The sequence below is a fragment of the Physeter macrocephalus genome, chromosome 3 (genome assembly GCF_002837175.3).
Source record: "Physeter macrocephalus isolate SW-GA chromosome 3, ASM283717v5, whole genome shotgun sequence".
In the NCBI taxonomy this organism is placed as follows: Eukaryota; Metazoa; Chordata; class Mammalia; order Artiodactyla; family Physeteridae; genus Physeter; species Physeter macrocephalus.
The window spans coordinates 7,212,827-7,236,976 of NC_041216.1; the positions used below are offsets into that span (position 1 = coordinate 7,212,827).

A 24,150-nucleotide genomic window follows, 5' to 3' on the forward strand; every position below is an offset into this window, starting at 1 on the left:
CAAAAAAAAAAAAAAAAAAAAAAAAAAAAAAAAAATATATATATATATATATAATGAGGTCACAGTAAAAGTAACAGTCCATCCTCCCATAACCACTAGCTCTGACAAGGTATTTCTAAAGCTTATATAGTGAGATAAGTAAGAATGGCCTAGAAATCCTGAAGAGAAAAATGAGACTAGCCCTAGAAGATATTAAAAGTTATAAAAGAAAGGACTGACTGAAACATACAGCCCCACCAAAAGACAAATTTCTACATGACAAAAAGCAAAAACAAGACCACACCAAAGATCAAAAGACAAATAACAACCTAGGGATAATATTTGCAATTCATACCACAAAGGGCTAATCTCCTTGATTTCAGAAAGCTCTCTCAGTAAATAAGACTAAAAATCCAACAGAAAAAAAGGAGCAAAGGACATAAAGAATTAATAAAAAAGAAATAAGGTGGCCCTTACATATGTGAAAAGATGGTCAAATGCAAAATAATAGATAAGGAAACTATTTCTTGTAAATCTGATTGATAAAAATCTAGAGCTTGACACCTCTAGTGGCAAAGGTATAGGGAAACAGGTAGTCTCATTTACTGATGCACCTCAGTGGAGGGCAATCTGGCAGTAACAATCAAAATTACAAATATATCTGCTTTTGACCCATCAAGCTCACCTCCTGGAATCTATCTTAAAAATACAAATATATGAATGATGTTCTGAAATGGAAAATAATTAAAAACAGCCCTAGTATACACCTAAAGATGACTTTAAAAATACATCATCTCGATGTATCCCCACAATGGTAGATGCAGCTGAAAATAACGACAAAACTATGTCACTGATCTGGAAAGACCCAGGGATCCTTGGAGGAATGGCTGATTCCAGGTATAGAGGAGGAAATACAGGATGAATCTGGAAAATTCTGCTGTGTCAGAAAGCAAGAAAGCTATCAAAGACAATGAATTATCAACAGGACAATGTGATTTTCCACATAAGAATTCCATCTAATGTAAAAGGAATAACAGAATTAGAAAAAATACCAGTTGGTAATCCCTAGTGAAATAAATGACTCAGGTAACAATGATCAACGAATGGAAATGGATTGAAAGACTGACTGGGAAATTTACAATGGAGAGATCAGGCCTACTGATCTCTGAACATACTGATCAATCTTAGTACCACTAAAGTTGGGACCACTATATACTAGATGCCTCCTAATATGATACAATATGGAGCATTTATGAATCAAAATTGAATCAAGCTTAACAGGGCCAACTTTCATTTTCAGGAAATACAGGGGATAGAGGAAGAAGACAATGACACCACAAGAAAACAAAAGACAAATCCAGATTTTTGGATATTCTACAGGAAAAGTGAAAGTTTCTACAAGTCAATGACATAAAAAAGGAAAAAACAAAACAAAACTAGAGGGAAGGAAGTGGGACTACTACATTTTTAAAAGGCATGATAGCCAAATGTGATGTGTGGATCTTGTTTAGATCCTGATTAGAACCAACCAACTATAGAAAGATATATTTGAGACTATCAGGGAAATCTAACTATGGACAGGGAATTAGAAACTACAAATAAATGATTAAATTTTTTACGTATGATAGTGGTATTGTGACTGTGTAAGAAAACATCCATATTTTTAGAGGTGCACACTGTAGTAGGGAAAAAATAACATGCTGTATGGGATCTGATTTAAAATTACTATAGTAGAGGAAGAAATGTACATAGTTTAAGCAAAGGCAGAAAAGTCCTGACAATCTGGATACTGGCTACATAGGCAGCAGTTTATCATACTAGTCTCTCTACTTTTATATATACTTGAAAATATGCTTAAAAAAAAAAAAAACACCTAAAAATGAGAATGCAATTAGCAGCACATTAAACATCAGTAGTAGGCACAATCTAAGGGTCACCAAGACCAACAGACTTCTCTTCCTTTAAAATATGTATTTCATAATGAAATACTGACTTATATAATAGTTAAGGACAAAAATGAGTTATAATTGCTCAGATGATCATGTCAAGGCTTTTACATTTGCTTTCATTTGCTTATTTCATGTTTAGTAGCATTCCAGGACAAATTCTATATAAAGGATTTCTAAATGAAATGTAATAAAAAAATAAAGGTTTTTCCAGTTTGTCTTAATATATGTCCAAATATTAATTCAAGATACCAGTACATATAATTACATATAAAATGTACATATATACAGACACACACACACAGGCCATATAGAAATCAACTACCCAACACAGAATATGGTTTTAATTCCCTTACCATCAATATTAAGCATCATTTTCCACATGGCAGGCCGAACAGACTGATGGAATCCAAACCAAACTTCCCTGCCCCCTCCCAGAGGGTGGTCATATCCTTCTGGAGCTGAGAAAAAGGAACGCCCCACAGGCGTATATCTACAAAAATTAAAATGGCATGTTCAATCTTTTCCTTCCCATTGAGTATTTAAATCTGCAGAACAGGTGAGTCTAGAGGATATAATCTTAACATCATAATAATGCCTCTCATTATGAATATATGAAACTAAACATTTTCCAAATTTGTGAAAGCAAAAAGCAACCACTCAAAATGAAAAAACACCATCCCTCACTGAAATTCTCTATACTTAAAACTAATGTTAGAATAAGATTAAATTTTATTTAAAATAGTTTTAAAAAATAGTTCCAACCTTAGAAAATGCTAAAGAATAAATAATTATTGATCAAAAAGCTACTGCTATAAATGTTGTTTGTAGGACATAATATTTTTCTTTAAAAAGACACACTGATCCTATACATATACACATATACACATGTGAGATGCTAGTGTGATTAAAAAAGTAACAATTTCAACACAATTTGATACTGTTATACAAACAATGAAATTACCTTTAAAACACGGTGATTTAACTAAAATACTAAAACTGAAAATGTATCAGTTAGTCAAGATTTATAGCTCCTAAGAAAAAGGGTTAGACATTTTTCTTCTGAAAAAAATAGCTACATGGGGCTTCCCTGGTGGCGCAGTGGTTGAGAGTCCGCCTGCCGATGCAGGGGACACGGGTTCGTATGCCGCGGAGCGGCTGGGCCCGTGAGCCATGGCCACTGAGCCTGCACATCTGGAGCCTGTGCTCCACAACGGGAGAGGCCACAACAGTGAGAGGCCCGCGTACCGCAAAAAAAAAAAAAAAAAAAAAAAAAAGCTATGCTAATGATGTGCATTTACTTTCACAAGTCAGAGAATTTTGTGTAACTTACTTCTCTCAATGAATTTGTATGCATGCTATTCTTCAACTGAGATAATCAAAATATACAACATCTGAAGGTTAACCAAAGGAAGACTGCACAACCTACTTTTGGGAAGAAAGCTTCACACTTAAAATCTAAAGAGAAAAAAAAAAGCCAGAAGCACCCACTTCATGGAGGGCAGATGTCGTAGCACCACATCAACGGCATGGACAGGATTAGTGCTGATTGGCTTGTCTAATTCCAGTGGCTCTGGCAAGGTCCGTCCTGTCAGTACTTCATGTAGTAGGTGCCAACTCACCCGAGAGACAAATTTGATTGACACCTTGAAAGGTCGATCTTTTCCACCTTCCCCAGGTAAAGTAACATCTAAATCTACCTGTTGATGGGAAAAGAGTCAACTGGTAAAAGTTTTAAAAGATAAATACAATAATTTTTAACTGATACAAATATTTAAGAGAACACAAGGCAAATATAAAAAAAAATGTCAAATCAATAGACTAAAATGTAAATAAGTTATTTATGCCAGCATTCTTTGTCATTGCAAAATATGGAAATTACCTAAATGACCATTTAGGCAGATATAAAAAAAAAAGGTAACAGAACTGCTATGGAATAATTTCCAAGCTATACTGTTATTTGAAAAAAAGCAAGTACAAAAGATTACAAATAGTATGCCATATTTTATGTGAGAAAGGGGGAAATGGAAAAATATTCATATATCTGCTTATTTTTGTAAAAAGAAACACAGAAAGCATGAATCAGAAACAACAAAAAAAAAGGGGTTACTTTCAAAGGATATGAAAGAACAGATTGGAAGAAATAAAGGAGGGATTAACAATTCTGAGTATATTTTTCAGCTTAGTTTTGACTTTTGGAAGCATGTTAAATTAAGTTCTATAACATTAAAAAAATAAAAATAAGATCAACAAGGATGGAGAGAAAAAACTAAAACTGAATAAATACAAAATCAAATGAAACCAAATGCATTTCAAACAAATAACATCGCCAGATTGAAAGAATACTTAAAAAAATAAAAAAAGAAAGAAAGAAAGAAAAGAAAACACTAATTCAGGGAACTCCTGAACATAATATATTGACTATACTCTTGGTTAGGGGTGTGGAGGAGGGGTGGGTGGGAAAGAACTGCATACAAAATAAAACCTTAAACTCTTACTACTAAGTTTGTTTTCTGTAGTGATATAGTGTAGTAATTCAGAAACTATTTTATATGTACTGTAGGACTGAACAAATAAGTAAAAGTGGTAATATTTTGGAGAGTCAGGGGTTTAAAGGAGAAGGAAGACACAAATATGCAATGTAGGGAGTAAAGGAAGACTCCTTTTGGGATAGACTAGAACTAGAAGAATCAGTTTGAATTCATGATTTCCAATAAACATATTGTATGATATTGCATACAATAAGTGGTACTTGCAGGATACATATGTTAGGTTTATTATATGAATGTAATATTTACTTATTATCTGTTTTGTTTATCTATTTACTTATTTATGTATTTATATTTTCTATCTCTGTCCACTGAAAGGGCTTAGAAGCACAAATACCCCAGCAGCAATGAGCACATCCAGTACCCAGATTTTGGTTTCTAAATTGTATTCCCTAACTAAAAGAAACCAGTGTACCTTTGAGATATGGCTGGTTGCAGGACTACAGCAGGGAAAACACAAGATGAACCTGGAACATCTTGTGCCCAAAAGTAAGGAAATACTCAAAAAAAAAAAAAGATGTGTCATGACAAAAGCACACAGGAACCAACTTAAAGGGGCTGACAAAGGCAAAATCTGGGACAATTCGGGCAAATAAATGAGGATAAAGAACTAGAAGAGAAGAAAATGCGCTCCCTTACAGTAGAATAACAATGATTAATGTAGAAGGAATGACAGAATTAGAAAATCACCATTACTACATAATAATAAACCTTCCAAGCAAGAATCATCAGTTACTAAAAAAGTCTAAAGAGAAATGGGATTCTTAAAAGTATCCCCCTTATAAAAATTAAAAACTTCGGTGCATCAAAGGACACAATCAACATAGTGAAAAGGCAACCTACGGAATGTGAGAAAATATTCCAAAACATATATCTCATGAGAATACATAAAGAATTCCTAAAACTCAACAACAACAACAAAACCAAATAACCCAATTAAAAAATGGGCAAAGGAGTTGAATACACATTTCTCCAAAGAAGATACACAAAAGGCCCATAAGCATATGAAAAGATGCTCAACATCATTAGTCATTAGGTAAATGCAAATCAAACCCACAATGAGATATTACCTCACACCCAATAGGATGACAACTATCGAAAATTCAGAAAACAACAAATGTTGGCAAGGGTGTGAAGTATTTGGAACCCTTGTCCACTGTTTGTAGAAACATAAAATGGTACAGTCACTATGGAAAACAGTATGGTGGTTTCCCAAAACACTAAAAATACAATTATCATTTATATGATCCAGCAACTCCACTTCTAGGTATATACACAAGAGAACTGAAAGCAGGCATTAGAAGAGAGATTTATACACCCATGTTGCATTATTGCATTATTTGCAATAGCCAAAGGGTGTTCATCAGTGGATGAATGGATAAACAAAATGTGGTATATACATTCAATGTAATATTATTCAACCTTAAAACGGAAAGAAATTGTGACACGTGACAACATGAATGAACCTTGAGGACATTATGCTAAGTAAAATAATCCAGTCACAAAAGGACAAATATTGTATGGTTCCACTTATACGAGGTCCCTAGAGTAAATCTATGTTCAAATGGGAAAGCAACCCAAGTGGCCATCAACAGATGAATGGATAAGTAAAATGTAGTATATACATACGATGGAATACTATTCAGCCTTAAAAAGGGAGGAAATTCTGACACATGTCACAATATGGATTAACCTTGAGGATATTATGGTAAGTGAAATAAGCCAATCACAAAAGACAAAACACTATGATTCCACTTATATGAGGTACTAAGAGAGGTCAAATTCATAAAGACAGAAAGTAGAATGGTGGTTGCCAGGGCCTGAGGGGAGGGAAAATGGGGAGTTAAGTGTCTAATGTGTACAGAGTTACAGTTTTACAAGATGGAGATGGATGATGGTGATGGTTGTAAATGTACTTTGCCACTGAACCTTAAAAATGGCTCAGATGATAAACTTTATGCTGTGCGTATTTTACCACAATTAAAAAAAATACTATCTCCCCACAAAAGAAAGAAGAATAACTTGAAAGGAGAAACTTGGCAGATACCAACTTAACCAAGTGATCGAAGTTAACATCACCATTAATGGAACAAATACATATTATGTGCCTCCTGATACGATGCACTATTAAGGAAAGAACACTTACGTAATATTCCTGCCAAAAAAGCTTACTCAGAATCTAACCAAGAGGAAGCACCAGAAAAACACAGAGGGACATCCTACAAAATAACCTGCCTGTAATCTTCAACCATGTTAATGTCATAAAAGAAAAAAGAAAAAAAAAAGGCTGGAAAATTGTTCCAGATTAAAGAAGACTAAAAAGACATAACATCTAAATACATTCAGGAACCTGGATTGGATTCTGTACTAAAGGGAAAAAAAAATGCTGAAGGACATCATTGGAACAAATGACAAAACTGGAATAGGGGCAGATTAGACAAAAATATATCAATGTAAAATTTAGGGAAGTTGGTAACTGTACTATGGTTTTTATCCTTGCTCTTAGGAAAAACACAGTAAAGGGCATAATGTATAAAACCTACTCTTGAATGGTTCAGGAAAAAGTAAGTATGTGTATGTATCTCTATATATAGCTGTCTCTATAGATACAAAAAAAGTAAAAGAGAAAAGAAAGAGAATGATAAAACAAATGTGGCAAACTTTAAGAACACTGATGAATCTGGGTACACATGAGTTCTCTGCATGATTCTTACAACTTTTCTTTGAGTTTGAAATTATTTCAAAATAAAAAGTTAAAATAGATAAATGATATCTATATAGACTACAATAAAACGGCAATAAGTGCATTTAAAAGACATTGCAAAAGTATAGCTTTCTGATAAAGGAATGCATCTTACCCCTGTAGTTGCCACAGGAAGTGGATTGGCTGTGTAAAGGCTTCTTTTTCCATCATAAACTGGTCTACGGTCCCCAAATATAGTTACTTTAAAATGCTGAACCATTGAGTCAACCACCTCCCTAAAAAAGGGAAAAAATGCATTCATATAATCCTCTGCATGATGACATACAAAAATCTTAACTAAAGTAATTTCTTATACTATTTAAAGCTGTCCAAATTCTAAAAGATAATCATACATGGTAAAGATTTTGCTTTCAGGACCATGGCTTAGGATACCAGAAAGATTGATTTCTGGGAAGGGATGATATTAATTTCACAAAAGACAGAGAAAAATGAATCCAGTGAATTACTTAATCATTTTGGGACACAGTTGACCTGTAAAATATTATCCTTATAAACTGATCCAAAATCCCTTTCACCATCTCTAAGCACTACCTGACACATTCACCTCTCTTTATCAAAGAATATGATGCTCTTTCCTTTGTGCTCAAATAGCACCTAGTACATATATCTATTAGAACACTTACTTCACTGTATTATAATAATTATTATATACTTCACTTCTACTAGACTGTGAGATTTTTAAGAGTAATAAACACACCTGTATCCTGTACCCCCCCCCATTCCTCTACCCACCCATTCTTCCAATGGTATCTAGCCAGTAAGGATATTTTGAAACCTCCATTTTCTTACCCAGCAAACATTTTTATCCTATATACTTACATGGAATGATATTAAAGTTTTTTTTAGACATTTAAAAAAATTTGCAGACTACAGAGAGAATACCAAATATCCACAAATCAATATTTATTTTTACATACACATAATTTGTAAAAGCAGTGGAAAGATATCTAGAAGGGTATGTACCAAACAGATACAGTGGTTAGTTACCTCTGGAGAAAGACGTGAAGAGAAGAATGATTTTTTTGTTTACACAATCTAAATATATTACAATGACAGTATACTCACATAGTACTGGTATAATTTGCAATACATTTAAAAGAATGGGAAAAAAATTCAATTCTAGCCCAGTGAATTGAAGTAGAAGAGAAAGGAGAGAAAAAAGCATTTTCTGGAACAAAATAATTAAGCTGATTTGATACCCAGAGGAATTTTCCAAACGCTCAAAATTTCTATTTCCCCGCCTTTCAATTTTATTTTGCAAGTATTTCTTGCACCAGTCTTTTACTTTCCATTCCCAATTACCATCATCCTAAATTAAAACCTCATGTCCTAGCACCTGAATTATTTTAAGTTTCTTGTTTTTTATGCCTTTAATTTTTTCTTCTCTGGCCCAACTTATATCCCACTGCCAAATGAGTCTCCAAACCCCACTTTTATTCTCCAGGTACAAAAGCTTAAGTTAATCATGCTCCTCAGTTCATGCCACATTATCATCATTCATCTATATAAGACTCCTCTTCTAACTAATTGATTTCTTTCCTTCCATATTCATTTCTTATTCCCATTCTTCCCAATAAGTTATTTTTTCTAATGTGTTTGATAAACATTCTTCTGTTTGTATATATTCCTAAGTTTACCCTCTGCACTAGGTTTTTAAAATCTGTTCACGTTGCTGTGGGACACTTAGTTGCTTGTGATGCAAAGGACTCCACATGTTGTCTACTTACTCTCCCAGCAATACAGACTCAGAGTATCTTTAACAGTCAGCCACCAAAACAATGCTACAATGCAATATCTCCTTCTATGTCCCCTTATGAACTTGTGTGAGAATTAATCTTTGGCTACATATACCCAGGAACAGAACTGTTAGGTCCAAGTGAATTTTATCAACTAAATGATGAAGAACTGCCAAACTGCTCTGCAGAATGGCTGCACTGAACAATCCTCCTGGAGGTTCCTATTTCCGTACATCCCAGACAAGACTTGGCATTATCCAGCTTTGCTTTCTAATTTTTGCTAGTCCAGTGGGTAAAACTAAAAGCTTGTTTCATTTAGATTTCTCTTATTACTAATGAATTTGAGCATCCCTTCCTTATTTGTGTTTCTTCTTTTGTGAATTCCCTGTTTGTTTCCTGTGTTCATTTTCTATTGGGATCCCAGTCTCCTTGTTGAATTGAAGGAGTTTCTTTGATATTCTAATGTTAATTCATTAACAGGTTCAGTTGTTGCAAATATCTTCCCCCAAATGTTACCTGCCTGTTAACAATGTCCATGTATTTACTGAACTGAAATCTTTAATGCTGTATCATCAAATTAATCATTTTTTCACCTTATGGTTTCATGCTTTTAAGGTTTTAAGAAATAATTTGCAAATATTAACTCACAAAGATGTATTATGTTTCATTAACTCTATAATTTTACCTATATTATGTTGGTCACTAATCCATTTGAGGTTCTTCTTTATAAATAGTATTATGTAAGAACTCAATTTTATTTTCCTCCCTACCAGTTTTCCCACACCATCTACTAAACAATCAATATTTAACTGATCAATTTATAATGCCAGTTTACCTTACTAAGTTCTGATCTGAGTTCTCTATGTTGTCCCAGTGGTCTCCTTGTCTGTTCTTGGACCAGTATCATATGTTTTCATGATTACTGGAGTGTTTTATTATGTTGTAATGTGGGGCAGGGCAAGTTCCTTTTCTTTCTCTAAGATATCAGTAACTTGGATATTCATGGAAACATTTATTCAAAATAAATTTCGAGTCCTCCCCTACTGCCCCAAACTATCAATACAATAAGGAAAAGAAACATATCTAGTGCCCTACATACAGTAAATAATCAAAAAATATCTGTTGGGACTTCGCTGGTGGCGCAGTGTTTAAGAATCCGCCTGCCAATGCAGGGGACAAGGGTTCGAGCCCTGGTCTGGGAGAATCCCATGTGCCGCGGAGCCGGGCGCCACAACTACTGAGCCCATGAACCACAACTACCGAGGCCTGCGTGCCTATAGCCCCGTGCTCCGCAACAAAGAGAGGCCACCGCAGTGAGAAGCCGCGCACCGCAACGAGGAGTGCCCCCCCACCCCCGCTCGTCACAGCTGGAGAAAACCCGCACACAGCAACAAAGACCCAACCCAGCCAAAAATAAATAAATAAATTTATTTTTAAAAAAATCTGTTGGTTAAGAAACCCTCAAATAATACAAACTCGAGAGACAAGGCTAGTATGCTAAAAACAAATTAGTGTATTAAAAGCTACTGACAAACTACAACAATAATCAAAGTAAAAGAAGATGAAACATAGTATGGGTAACTGTAAAGTCGAATCACTTATGTTTGAAAAGTTCAACTGCAATAAGAACAAATTAGAGGATCTAAACTTTCCCACTGCTCTCGTGCAAAGAGGCTTTAGGTGACTATAAATCCAAAATCAACTAATACTGTGATGCAGCTTCTTCAAAATTAAAGAACTCAGGTTGCATATATTTAAATACCCAGTATAAGGCAGGTAACCATCCCATCAAATATTACACAGGTCATTTCAAACTCTGGAGTACTCTGTTCAATTTGGAAAAAACTTAAGACCCTAACAAATGAAACATAATCATAAAAAGGTAATCCTGATAGAAACTCACATAATATGAGCAAAAATAAATCAAATTAAGGACTCTTAGTCTAGAATAGGAAAGAGTCAAAGGAAATTAGAGGAGTCTTCAGCCATTTTGACAGACTGTCATGTGAAAAACTGAGTAGAGTATCTTCCTTGTATGGGAGGACAGAATTAGGACAAATAGTTGGAAAATATAAGGACCTAGATTTTGGAACAAAAATTTCCAACATTTGCTAACCATCAGAGTTATTCACGAGTGGATTACACTATCTCATAAAGTACCTGAGTTCATCCTTGCTAGAACTGTTCAAAAAGCACTTATGTCAGAGAAGATACCGACTAGAAGATTGAAATGAATAATGTCTACAATCCCCTCTAACAGTAAAATTTAATTAAGAGAATATCAAATAATGAAACTGCAGATCATAGCATCAGATACAGAAACTCCTTTATAAATAATTACACTAAATATTGATTTGAACTTAAGGCTTCTGAGCCTTTACAGAATGGTATTAGAATTCTATGTACATTGGGCAATTTTAACTTTAACCTCTTACTAATATGATATAATTAAATGATATATTTAGACTTTTAATGGAACTTTATTATGCAAGTTAACAAAATGACAAATGCAGGAGCTGCAACTTGTCATTTTTTATCTCAAATGATACTGTAGCAAAGGGTAGTTTATTAGAATATTCATCGGGCAGGCATGTGAAACTAGAGGAAAAACTCTCTAAAACAGTAATTTATCTAGTCATCTAGTCAGCTGTAACAGCAAAGGTACTCACTGTTATTATGAAGAAAGTTTGAATTGAAAAATGGTCAACTTGAGGAACCTTTAAAATATGTGGTAACATATGAACTGGAGAAAAAATAAGTAGACATGAGTTTTTAGTCCCACTCTGCCACTAAATTGTTGGGAAATTTACTTGGCCTCTCTGAATTTAGTTCCTTTATCAATAAAAATGAGATAATATTCTCAGGGCTGTTATAGGGACCATGTGGGATATTAGTGAAAGTACCTTGGGGGAAAAAGGTAAATATGTATCATACTACTTTTATATAAAAATTTAAGCATAATTATCTCAAAATCGTACTTCAAGAATGATACTGAGGTACTGAAGTCTTCCTAAACGACAAACATACATTACAAGGCAGTAGCATCAAATACAGTAAATAATACAAACAATGAATTCTGCTAATTAACAGAAACTGTGAACTGAATTTTCCCTACATTGTAGTTTGTGGAGCACTAGTCTTTTATTATAACAATGAACAATGGGGGGAGGAATCTTTTGTTCAAATGTAGAAATTTCAGGATAACATTTTAAGTGTGTACTGTTAAGCCAGCTTCTTAGCTTACAATAAAAAGTAAAGCTACCATAACCAAAATACATAAAATATTTTAACGTCTAAAGCAGTATGTAGGAAAGAAATTTGGGAAAGAAAATCTGAGTAACTGGGTATAAGAACTTCTAACCAATCTTTAGTGGCTTCCTTTTACTAATAACCTTAGTCTGAAGAGGGAAGAATTCTTGCAGAGAATAATATGATGCATTTTTGTAGAACCTCAGGACAGAATTTTAAAATCCTGAAGAATATCTGGCGATCACTACAAAAATGGAACCTCCCTGAGTACACTAGGTCTTACACAGGGCTACAGCCTACCTTCCCACTCTTACCTCAACCACCACTTCCTATATTCTGGTACCAAGTCTTTTGACTCCATCATGCTCTGGTGCACAGACTGTAAAGTAAAATTTAATATTGTTTTCAGTAAGTTCCACTTTACCACCTGACTCATACAGCAGAAAAATGGTAGGAGAGGGAAAATTTAACATAAAAAGGGGAGGAAATTATTTTCCTGTTAATTGTTACTATAAACTCACAGAGACCCATCTTCATCTCATTTTTAGGTACCTCTTAATTCTCTGCTCCCAAAAGGTAGAATGGGAAATATTATTTTAGTCTTTAGGAGAAGACGTAAAATAGTATTTTCCTCTAAAAGTAACTATTCACCTTAGTTTAGTATTCCCAGCTACAATAAATTAATCTGCCACTATAATACAGACAGAACAAAGGAAGATTGCTAAGGTATAACAAGACGCTAAAATCAGCCAGAGGTTTATAAAACACAGCGAAAACAGCTGACAGCCTCTCCTAGTATCCTTCTAACCTCTAATTTATCTTCATAACTCTGTACTAAGTAGCAGAGAAGGTAGCCATACCTTTGCATCAAGTTAAAGTTTAAAGATGCAGAGGAGAGGAGAAAGGAGTTATACTTTAGACCAACTTTTTAATACCTTATAAAATTTGTAGTACATCAGAGCATTTTACCATAAACTATCCTCACTGCCAATTCATATGGGTGTGAATTCTTTCATAACCTTATATAACCACACTAGCTAATCTAGTAACCATTTCTAGTATTCACAAACAATTGATAGATTACTTTAGACTGAGCAATAGATATTTAACTCAATGTGGCTTACACTAACAATTCTCCTCTAGAACACTTCCCCCTCAGGCCACCATTGACTTCTTAATAGACATAGCCTCTTTTCAGTCTCTACGTTCCTCGCTTCTTTTTAGCATTTATCACTGTGATCAATCCTTGAAAATCACGATCCGTGCTTTAGTTTCTCTGAAACAGCTTCTACTTTGTCCTGGTTCTCCTACCTTTGCAATCTCTAAGTGTCTTCACTGGCAACCTGAAACAACAGTATCTCCAGAGATCCATTCTCAGTTTTCTTATCTTGACGCTACACACTCTCCCTAGCTTTTAACTATCACCTATATGCTGACACATCTCAAATCTCAATCTTGACTTATTTCCTGAGCTCTAGGCACTTATTTCCAATAATCTATTGAACTTCTCCATCTTGATGTTTCTTACACAATTCAACCTCCAAATAGTCAAGAGAAAATAAAAAACTTGGTCCTTTCACCATCTGTATTTCTGTTAAAGCCATCAACATTGTACAAGCAAGGAACTATGAAGCCATTCTTATCTCTTCCCTTTCTCTACACACCTAAATTATTCATTCTTCTTCTAAATCTTAGATCTAAGCCTCTGCTCCACCACCACTGCCACTGCTATTAGTTAAGTCTTAGAACACTATCTCTAATCTAAAAAAGTAGGTACCAAACACGAACTTGAAAAGATACATGCCCCCCGATGTTCACAGCAGCAGTATTTGCAGTAGCCAAGACATGGAATCAACCCAAGTGCCCATCAACAGATGAATGGATAAAGATGTGGTGTATGTGTACACACACACACACACACACACACACACACACACACACACACAGAATGGAATATTACTCAGCCATTAAAAAGAATGACATTCTGCCATTTGCAGCAACATGAATGGACCTAGAGAATATTACGCTTAGTGAAATAAGTCAGACAGAGAAAGACAAATACTGTATGATATCACTTATATGTGTAATCTTAAAAATAATACAAATGAATGGATATGCAAAACAGAAACAGACTCACAGCTATAGAAAACAAAGGGGAGTGAAGAGTGGGGAGGAACAAATTAGGGCTATGGGATTAACGGATATAAACTACTATGTATAAAATAGATAAGCAATAAGGATATATTACATAGCACAGGGAATTATAGCCATTATCTTGTAATAACTTATAATGAAGTATTATCTACAAAAATACTGAATCACTATGCTATACACCTGAAACTAATATTGTAAATCAACTATACTACAAATTAAAAAAAATAGGGGACTTTCCTGGTGGTCCAGTGGTTAAGAATCCCTCTTCCAATGCAGGGGATGCGGGTTTGATACCTGGTCGGGGAACTAAGATCCCACATGCCACGGGGCAACTGAGCCCACGAGTCACAACTAGACAGAAGCCCGTGTATCGCAACGAAAGTTCCCGTGTGCTGCAACTAAGACCCAACGCAGCCAATAAATAAATATTAAAAAAAAATAGTATTAGAGGTGCTAGCGGCTATGCTGGAGTATGAGAAAAAATGGTTAGATGTATTTATATTTAATTTTCATCTAACAATTACAAATTGAGATGGACTAAAATTCATGAATAGGGATTGACACTGGTATCCTCATTTAGTCCACATCAGACGATCAGGTGTAACATATGTAGGTACACAAGGAATCCAAAGAGAATAATGGGAGTTCTGCAACATAAGAGTTAACAGTGGAACTCCCACTCATTCATTCATTTTCAGCATGTTGTAACTATTTCCATTCAAGTGTGTGGCACATATTCTATCAGGTTTTGGTACAGTAATCAGAACATGTCAAATTACTAAATCTATTCTTAAATAGTTTATTTCAAAATATTGTTTCCCACCTTTAATTTTTCTAAAGTTATGCAATGTTAGAATAGTAGTACATGTCCGTAAATTAAAAAATTTTAAATGTGTGTGTGTATATATATATATATATATATATATATATATATATATTGTTGAATGCATAGGTAAATATGTTTTAATTAATAGGGATGCATGATCAGAAGTTTGAAGACTACTGCAATCACCTTCCAAATGTTCTCCAGGACTCTGGTCTTTCTCTTCTCTAATTCATTCTCCCCACTGCCATTAGAAATGCTTTTTTTTTTTTTGGCTGCATCATGCCACTTGCAGGATCTTAGTTCCCTGACCAGGGACTGAACCTATGCCCTTGGCAGTGAAAGCATGGAGTCCTAACCATTGGACCGCCAGGGAATTCCCTAGAAATGCTTTTACAGAACCCTCCTACACTGTTAGTGGGAATGTATATTGGTGCAGTCACTATGGAGAATAGCATAGAGGTTCCTCAAAAATCTAAAAACAGAGTTGCCATATGATCTGGCAATCCCACTCCTGGGCATATACCCAGACAAAACTATAATTCGAACAGATACATGCACCCCTATGTTCACAGCAGCACTATTTACAATAGCCAAGACATGGATACAACCTAAATGTCCATCGACAGATGAATGGATAAAGAAGATGTGGTATATATACAATGGAATATTACTAAGCCATTAAAAAGAATGAAATAATGCCATTTGCAGCTACATGGATGGATCTAGATATTATCATACTAAGTGAAGTAAGTCAGAAAGAGAAAGACAAATACCATATGATATCACTTATACATGGAATCTAAAATATGACACATATAGGAATTCCCTGGCAGTCCAGTGGTTAGGACTCTGCGCTTTCACTGCCGAGGGCCTGGGTTCAATCCCTGGTCGGGGAACTAAGATCCCACAAGCTGCGTGGTACAGCAAAAAAAAAAAAAAAAAAAAAGACAAAAAAAAAAGACACACATGAACTTATCCACGAAACAGAAACAGACTCACAGACATAGAGAACAGACTTGTGGTTGCCAAGGGGGAGGGCGGAGGGGAGGGTTGGATTGGAGTTCAGGATTAGCAGACGCAAACTATTATATATAGAATAGATAAACAACAAGGTCCTACTGTAGAGCACAGGGAACTATATTCAGTACTCTGTAATAAACCATAATGAAAAAGAATATGAAAAAGAATGAATACACACACACACACACACACACACACAAAACTGAATCACTTTGCTGAGCACCAGAACCTAACACAACATTGTAACTCAACTATAATTCAATTAAAAAAAAAAACACTGAAAAGAAAGAAATGCTTTTAAATACAGGTGTTCCTCATTTGCTCAAAAGCCTCCAGTGGCTCTCTACTCTTTCTGAATTCACAAGCCTTAGCATGGATTTAAGATCCTTTATAACCTACTTGCTGGCCAACTTTTTCAGAATCTAGCTACTCTATTTATACTGGCCTATTTCTGTTACATAAACATGTCAGACCTTTGCTCATGCTCTCTATGGATTATTCTTTCCCCTAGTCCACTGGGTAACTATTCAGCTCAGGTAACAATGTCATGTACCCTATCTTCCTCGCTAACCAAAAGCAGGAATCATTACTCTTTTATCACAGCACATACTGCACATCTCACAGAACTTGTCACTCTATACAGACTATATAATCCTTGGCAGGAATCATGTCTTATTTATCTTGTTATCTCCAGAACTTAGCACAGTGCCTGACACAAACAGGGGCACAATAAGTTAAACAGTTAATGAAAACATAGGGAAGATTTTTAAAATGATCTTTCTAAAAGTTACTGCAGGCTTTAGAATCATAGTTCTAGTCAGGATCCATATATCCTCAAATCTAGTACTAATAGCATACTGCTTTGGTACAATAATATGGTACATTCAGATAACTGCTTTAAATTAATTTAACTCAGCCTAAGAAAAAAAATGGAGCATACTAGAAGTAAACAAGTCAAGGCACATCCTACAATGGAATACTATACAGTTGTTATTGTAATTTAAATCTACACAAATAGATGCATATTAGGAATAAACCCTACCTACTAGTCCCTGATGTTTAGACATATATTTATTTTTAAGATTATCTTTGAATTTCAAATATATTGTAAGAATATTAGCCAAAAGGTTAATTTCTACTGAGTAATTTATTTAAATGCTACTTTAAAAGAATTTTGAGATTTGAAATAATCACCATCTATTAGCTTTCCTATCTTCCAAGTGACTAACAACTAACAAGGAAAATAAAACTTGCTTTTTTTAAACTGACATATTTTGCATGATATAGTTTCCCCAAGATAGCTAAACATTCAAAACTATACCATTTGATTTTCACTGGCAGTGTTTTCTGGTGTATGTCTTCTAAATCATTTTAATCAGAAGTATACCCCTCTACAGATAAGACACCAAAAGAACAGCTGGCAAAAGAATAATTGGACTTCATCAAAATGAAAAATGTTTGTGTTTCAGAGGATATCATCAAGAAAGTGAAAAGGCAGCACAAGGAATATAGCCAATATTTTATAATAGCTTTGTATGGAATATAATCTATTAAATATCAAATCACTATTCTGTATACCTGAAACTAATAATATAATATTGTAAATAAACTATATTTCAATTAAAAGAAAAAAGAAAAAAATTTTTAAAAGGAAGTAAAAAGGCAAGGTGCAGAAAGGGAGAAAATTTTTGCAATGCATCTTATCTGATAAGGTATAAAGAACTCCTACAACTCAGTAAGGAAAAGGCAAATAATCCAATTTAAAAATGGGCAAAAGACCTGAATAGACATTTCTCTGAAAATATACAAATAGCCAATAAGTGCACGAAAATATGGTCAATATCACTAGCCATCAGGGAAATGCAAATCAAAGTAACAATGAGATACTACTTAACACTCACTATGATGGCTATTATCAAAAAGACAGATAACAAATGTTAATGAGGATGTAGAGAAACTGGAATCACCACACACTGCTAATGGAAATGTAAAATGATGCAGCCACTTTAGAAAAGAGTCTGGCAGTTCCTCAAATGGTTAAACATAGAGTTACCATATGATTCCCCTCTTGGGTATACACTCAAGAGAAATGAAAACACGTCCCACACAAAATTCTGTACATGAATGTGCATAGCAGCATAATTCTTAAGAGCCAAAATGTGCAAACAACTCACATGTCCATCAACTGATGAACTGATACACAAAATATCCATACAATGGAATATCATTAAGCAATAAAAAGGAATGAAGTACTAATACATGTTACAACATTATGTGAAAACGTGAAATGAAAGAGGTCAGTCACACAGAAGGCCACATATTGTATGATTCTATTTATATTTAAATGTCCAGAAAAGGCAAATCTACAGAGACAGAGAGTAGATTAGTGTTGGGCAGGGACTGCAGGGAGGGAGGCAATGGGGAGTGACTGCTAGTGAGTATGGGATTTCTTTGGGGGAGGACAAAATGTTCTAAAGTATGACTGCAGTGACAGTTGTACATTATCACTGTGAACATACTAAATGCCACTGAATTGCACACTTTAAATGAGTGAATCGTGCAGTACGTGAATTTTATATCAATAAGGATGTTATTTAAAAAAAGAACGTCCTGTACTTCCCTGGTGGCGCAGTGGTTGAGAGTCCACCTGCCAATGCAGGGGACACGGGTTCGATCCCTAGTCTGGGAAGATCCCACATGCCGTGGAGCAACTAAGCCGCAAGCCACAACTACTGAGCCTGTGCGCCTAGAGGCCGTGCTCCACAACAAGAGAAGCCACCGCACCGCAACGAAGACTCAAAGCAGACAAAGAAAAGAAAAGAAAACAAACAAAGAAAAAAATCCAATGTGTTTAAAAAAAAAAAAAGAAAAAAAGAATAAAAGAATATTCCTTTCTTGGCATACTACCCTGTTATTACACTATGCCAATAATATTCCTAATAACAGTAGAAGGGAGTTTCTTCAAACACTCTGACTAGCTATTTCTATTTAAAAGCCAAAATCATATCAATATAGATTTTTTCCTTCTAAGATTCAATCATTAGAATTACATTACATCCATAAGCACTATGCACAAATATTCAGCACTATGTCATTAATCATAATAGAATAGTAACAGCAATCATACTAGTACAATGACTATAAGATAATGTTTAATTTGTAAAAGAAAATTAAACCAAAATCTTCGATCACAATCTATTACCAACTATTTCAACATTCCTTCAAATCTTTATGCAAGGAGATCTTGCATTTATAATCATGCTGCATACACAACTTTCCCCATCTATTTCACTATTTAACAATTTTGAATAAATATGGAACAGTCTATTCACATTTTATCCCCATATATATTTAGTAGTTGGACAAACGAGCATAAAAATCTCAAGTTACAGATTTTATACTTTAGGTCATAATATTTATAGAAATTAATTTTTAGTTATTAAGACCATTCACTTGTTAAAAAAAGACTAGAAACATCTGAAATCTGCTTTACATGCTCTTTTAACTAATGCTGATTTTATAATCAAATCATTAAATAGGGAAAAAAAGAAACACACAGACACACACTCCCCAAAGAAGTGAGGAAAGGATAAAAAAAGCAACAGACAGAAAGTCTAAAGTAGAAAAATTGACTCACAAGATGATTCACAAGCATTTCCTGGATATTTTGTCCAAGAAAACTCTTCTGACTAAAGTGGAAACTTGTTTGGCTGCAATACATCATTCTACTATTATGATTAATGCCACAGTGCCAAATATTTGAGCATGTGGCATATGGACAAGAGAAACCTCATATGTGTTGATTTAAATACTGCTGCATTTTGGCCCATAACTGTTTAGTTCATATTGAAAAGGAATTGTAAAGTTCTATTTAGTTTCTTCTAACTTCTAGAATTCTAGTTGTTGAAGTGTAAGAACTGAACCAATTTAGGAAGCCCACCAACAATTTTAACTGACTAGTTACATGATATTGCAAAAAGTGAAGACAAAAGCTAGGCTTTTGAAGAAAATAAAGGGAATAAGTTTTGTGGATGTTGACATAAAATTAAATCAATATTATTAACAAAGTATAAAGTTGGTTAACACCAATTTTAGAGTCCCAAGGAAGTCCTATAGCTCCTATCAAAACTCAAATAAAAGGTACACGATAAAAAAATTTCCATTTGGGAACATCTAAATTACAGATCCTTTACTCCTACTGACAAATAATGTAAGAAGACAAGGCAACATAAAGATGAAATACAATTAGGGATGCCAAAAGGACTGTAAGTTAAAACCAGAATGTACCACACTATTATATACATTTTCCTCCCAAACTTAACCAACATGTTGAGCATCTACATGTGAAACACTATGGTACGCAACTTCATATACACACATATAACATGTGATTATTCCTCTACCAAAAAAAAGGTAGGAAAAAGAACAAATCTAATAAACAATTTTGTTCTTTTTTACCCAACGTTATAGCCAATGCCCTAGTCCCTCATAACTCATCTGAAATACTAAAAAAAACTTCAACTGACATCCCTCTAAGTCCCAAGCCTCCAACTCCTACCACTTCCTCAATTCCATCCCATTTTGTCTTCAAGTGATTTTGTTTTTCTAACATTTTCATCATATAATTTTCCTATTCAATAAATAACGTATAAGAATTCTTCACTATATACTGCTAAAGTTAGGGACAATTCTTTCAGGCAGGGCAAGGTGGAGAGGCAATAATAAGGAATTCAGCTAAGAAATATCTGTCTTAGACATTCTATCAGTTAAGAGACTTCCTAAGATTAATAAATGCCTTTTAAAAATGTAAACATCTACCAGAAAGGTCAGAATTATCCTTCATTCAAATTTACACATTAACACCCCCGTTTTGAGAAACAAGAAAAAGGGAATTTGAGAGTGCAGCATGAGACAGTTGGTCCCTGTAAGCCCAAAGACAGACAAAAGAGAAGGACACTAACATAAAGACTAACCTATATATCCTAGGAGAGAAGGGTAGGGCACTGAAAATCCTTATCTAGGCATACAAAGCCCTCTATAATGTCCAGTTCTCTTTCCTGTCTCCCACCAACACATTCATCCCATTTTACTTTTATAAGCATTTCATTCATTTTACTGAGTATTTATTATGTGCCAATCATTGAGCTAAGATCAGGGCTACAAAGATGATGATAAAGAATATTACTTTTCATGAAGCGGTTATACTGAGAGAAGAGGGTAACAAATAACACACTAAAAATACTGTAACGAAAGTGTACACCAACCAACTACTAAAAGGTCATAGTAGAATGAACTACCATCTGGCCTTTCGGCTGGAACCACCATCTTCCAATAATTCACCAAAATGACCAACACAAAGGGAAGGAGGAGGGGTACTTGTTATATGTTCTCTAGGACTTTTAGAAAACACGGAGTTGTTCCTTTGGCCACATACATGCGAATCAAGAAGAAAGTGATATTGTAGATATCAAGCTAATGGGCACTGTTCCATAAGGAATGCCCCACAAATGTTACCATGGCAAAACTGGAAGAGTCTACAGTGTTACCTAGCACAATGTTGGCATCGTTGTAAACAAACAAGTTAAGGGCAAGATTCTTGCCAAGAGAATTAATGTGCCTATCAAGCACATTAAGCACTCTAATAGCCAAGATAGCTTCCTGAAATGTGTGAAGGAAAATGATCAGAAAAAGAAGGAAGCCAAAGAGAAAGGTACTTGGGTTCAGATGAAGCGCCAGCCTGCTCCACCCAGAGAAGCACACTTCATGAGAACCAGTGGAAAGGAGCCTGAACTGTTGGAGCCCATTACCTATGAATTCATGGCATGACGGGTGTAAAGAAAGTAAAAGACCTGGACTGTACATATGTTTCTCTTAATTGAGTAGAAGTGTTGTGTCCCTTCTCCCAAAGAAATATTTAAAGCACATTTTAACTGTGTCCGAATTCAGTGGGTGACGTCTTTACTTTTCAAATTTAGTTGTTTTTCTTCCTGAAAGATGTGAGGTAATTTGTTGTGCAATATACTCCCCTGGTTAATAAACTGCCAAATATTATTTGTAAAAAAGAAAAAGAAAAAAAGAATGAACTACCATCTGACTATGGAGTTCAAAAGGGTTTGTCTTGAAAAATAATAGAAGTTTGCCAGATAGGTAAGGGCAGAGAGGGCATTCCAGGTAGGAGTTGCAGAATATGAAAAAAGATAAAGGTTAGAGCCAAACTAAGAAAGGTATGCTATACTAAATTTGGGATATTATTCTGTAGGCAATAGGGAGCTGAATACATTTTAAAGTAGGGGAGTGATATAATCAGATTTCTTATTTAAAAGAATAACTACGCCAGAAGTATGGGTACTTAACGAGAATGGGGAAAGAAAGAAATGTTTGGGGAGACCAATTTGAAGATCATTACAATAGTCTAGATAACAAATAAGGGTCTGAAACCAAGGTGGTAGCAGTATGGATGGAGAGGGGCCAAATTAGGGAATAATTTCTGAAACAGAAGCAATAGGACTTGATAACCAACAGGAAGAAAAAGAAGGTCTAGTTTGGAAATTTAGGTAGAGGAAAAGAATATAGTAGTATGAGCAGAGTGTGGGGATGGGGATTGAGAGAATAAGTTGTTTTGACCTGTGTTTGAAGCACTTTATAGATATTCAGGTGTCAAGTCTGAAGCTCAGGAAAGAGGTGGAGGCTACAGCAAGATTAGGAAGTCATGTACTCATAGATGGTAGCTTATTGTAGTACCTGACCAGAACCTCCCCCTTAAGCCTGGCTTAGGCTCACTAAACCTGGTTCTTCTCAACTGTTGTACCTTTGTTACTGCTGCCTCATCTTTTTTTTTTTTTTTTTAAAGTGTTCTCTTTACTACACGATCTGCAATTCTACCAACTGTTTAGATTAGCCCAATTCCTTTCCTTCTTGCTTTACAAATTCTTTTTTTTCTTTTGAGGTACGCGGGCCTCTCACTGTTGTGGCCTCTCCCGTTGTGGAGCACAGGCTCCGGATGCGCAGGTTCAGCAGTCATGGCTCACGGGCCCAGCCGCTCCGCGGCATGTGGGATCCTCCCAGACCAGGGCACGAACCCGTGTCCCCTGCAGCGGCAGGCAGACTCTCAACCACTGCGCCACCAGGGAAGCCCTACAAATATTTTTTAATGACTATCAAGTCAGGATTCTGGCGTGCTGGTCTCACCTTTGCTATTAGAAATGTTGAGTAAGCCTCTCAACCTTTCTGGATTTCAGCTACAAAAAAGGTATCAGGGAAAAAAAAAAGGCATCAGATTAGTTGATATCTTAGATTCCTCCACTTGTAATACTCCACAACTTGCTTCCTGACCTCAGAAAGAACTCTTTATTACATGTTAATTATAACACTCATACGATGGTTTTCTTTTATATGTTATTAAAAAGTCTCTTAGCGCTCATTCACTTCCTATTTCTTATGTGTCTTATCTCTTCTACTAAATTACAAATTTCTTGACAGCAATAAATCTACGTTTTAAATGAAGGCTCTTAAGGCTCTTATACTTACTGAGTAAGAAAAGGCTGGGGTATTTGATAGTACAAACTAAAAGGCTAAGTTGAACATCATTGTTTTCTAAATATTTTGTCCATAAGTCTTTTTTTTTTTAAACCCTCCTTTGTGGTGTACACCACGTCATAAATTCCTTTTCTGTTCCTGTATTATCTAAACCATATCCATAGTATTTGGGGGAAGTGAAAGAAGCTTATTGAAAGCAGATTGATAAATCTTTATATATCATACATACTTGTTCCTATAAAAGAGTAGGGAACAGTTAGGAGTTTAGGATCAGGAGAACAGAATGCATGAAATCATGACAACCACCATCATCTTAAAGGGAACATCAAGAAAAGGGGTAGGGGCTTCCCTGGTGGCGCAGTGGTTGCGCGTCCGCCTGCCGATGCAGGGG

The 24,150-nt window shown here is 35.1% G+C and overlaps 1 protein-coding gene and 1 pseudogene across 2 annotated transcripts in view; one reads left to right on the forward strand and one right to left on the reverse strand.

Annotated features, from left to right (window-relative positions):
* Positions 1–24,150, reverse strand: part of AGO3 (argonaute RISC catalytic component 3) — a 123,064-nt gene that overhangs the window by 76,430 nt on the left and 22,484 nt on the right. The window contains exons 1-4 of one of the 2 annotated variants that reach the window (XM_024125563.3): positions 12,538–12,567; positions 7,333–7,453; positions 3,417–3,625; positions 2,282–2,418 (exon numbers count right to left, since the gene is read on the reverse strand). In XM_024125563.3, the coding sequence (XP_023981331.1) occupies positions 2,282–2,418; positions 3,417–3,625; positions 7,333–7,437 (451 nt within the window). In that variant the 5' untranslated portion in view covers positions 7,438–7,453; positions 12,538–12,567. Of the gene's footprint in view, positions 1–2,281; positions 2,419–3,416; positions 3,626–7,332; positions 7,454–12,537; positions 12,568–24,150 lie in introns of those variants that run through there. The other variant, XM_024125562.3, reaches the window with a different exon arrangement.
* LOC112065316 (60S ribosomal protein L21-like) lies at positions 21,565–22,300 on the forward strand (annotated as a pseudogene).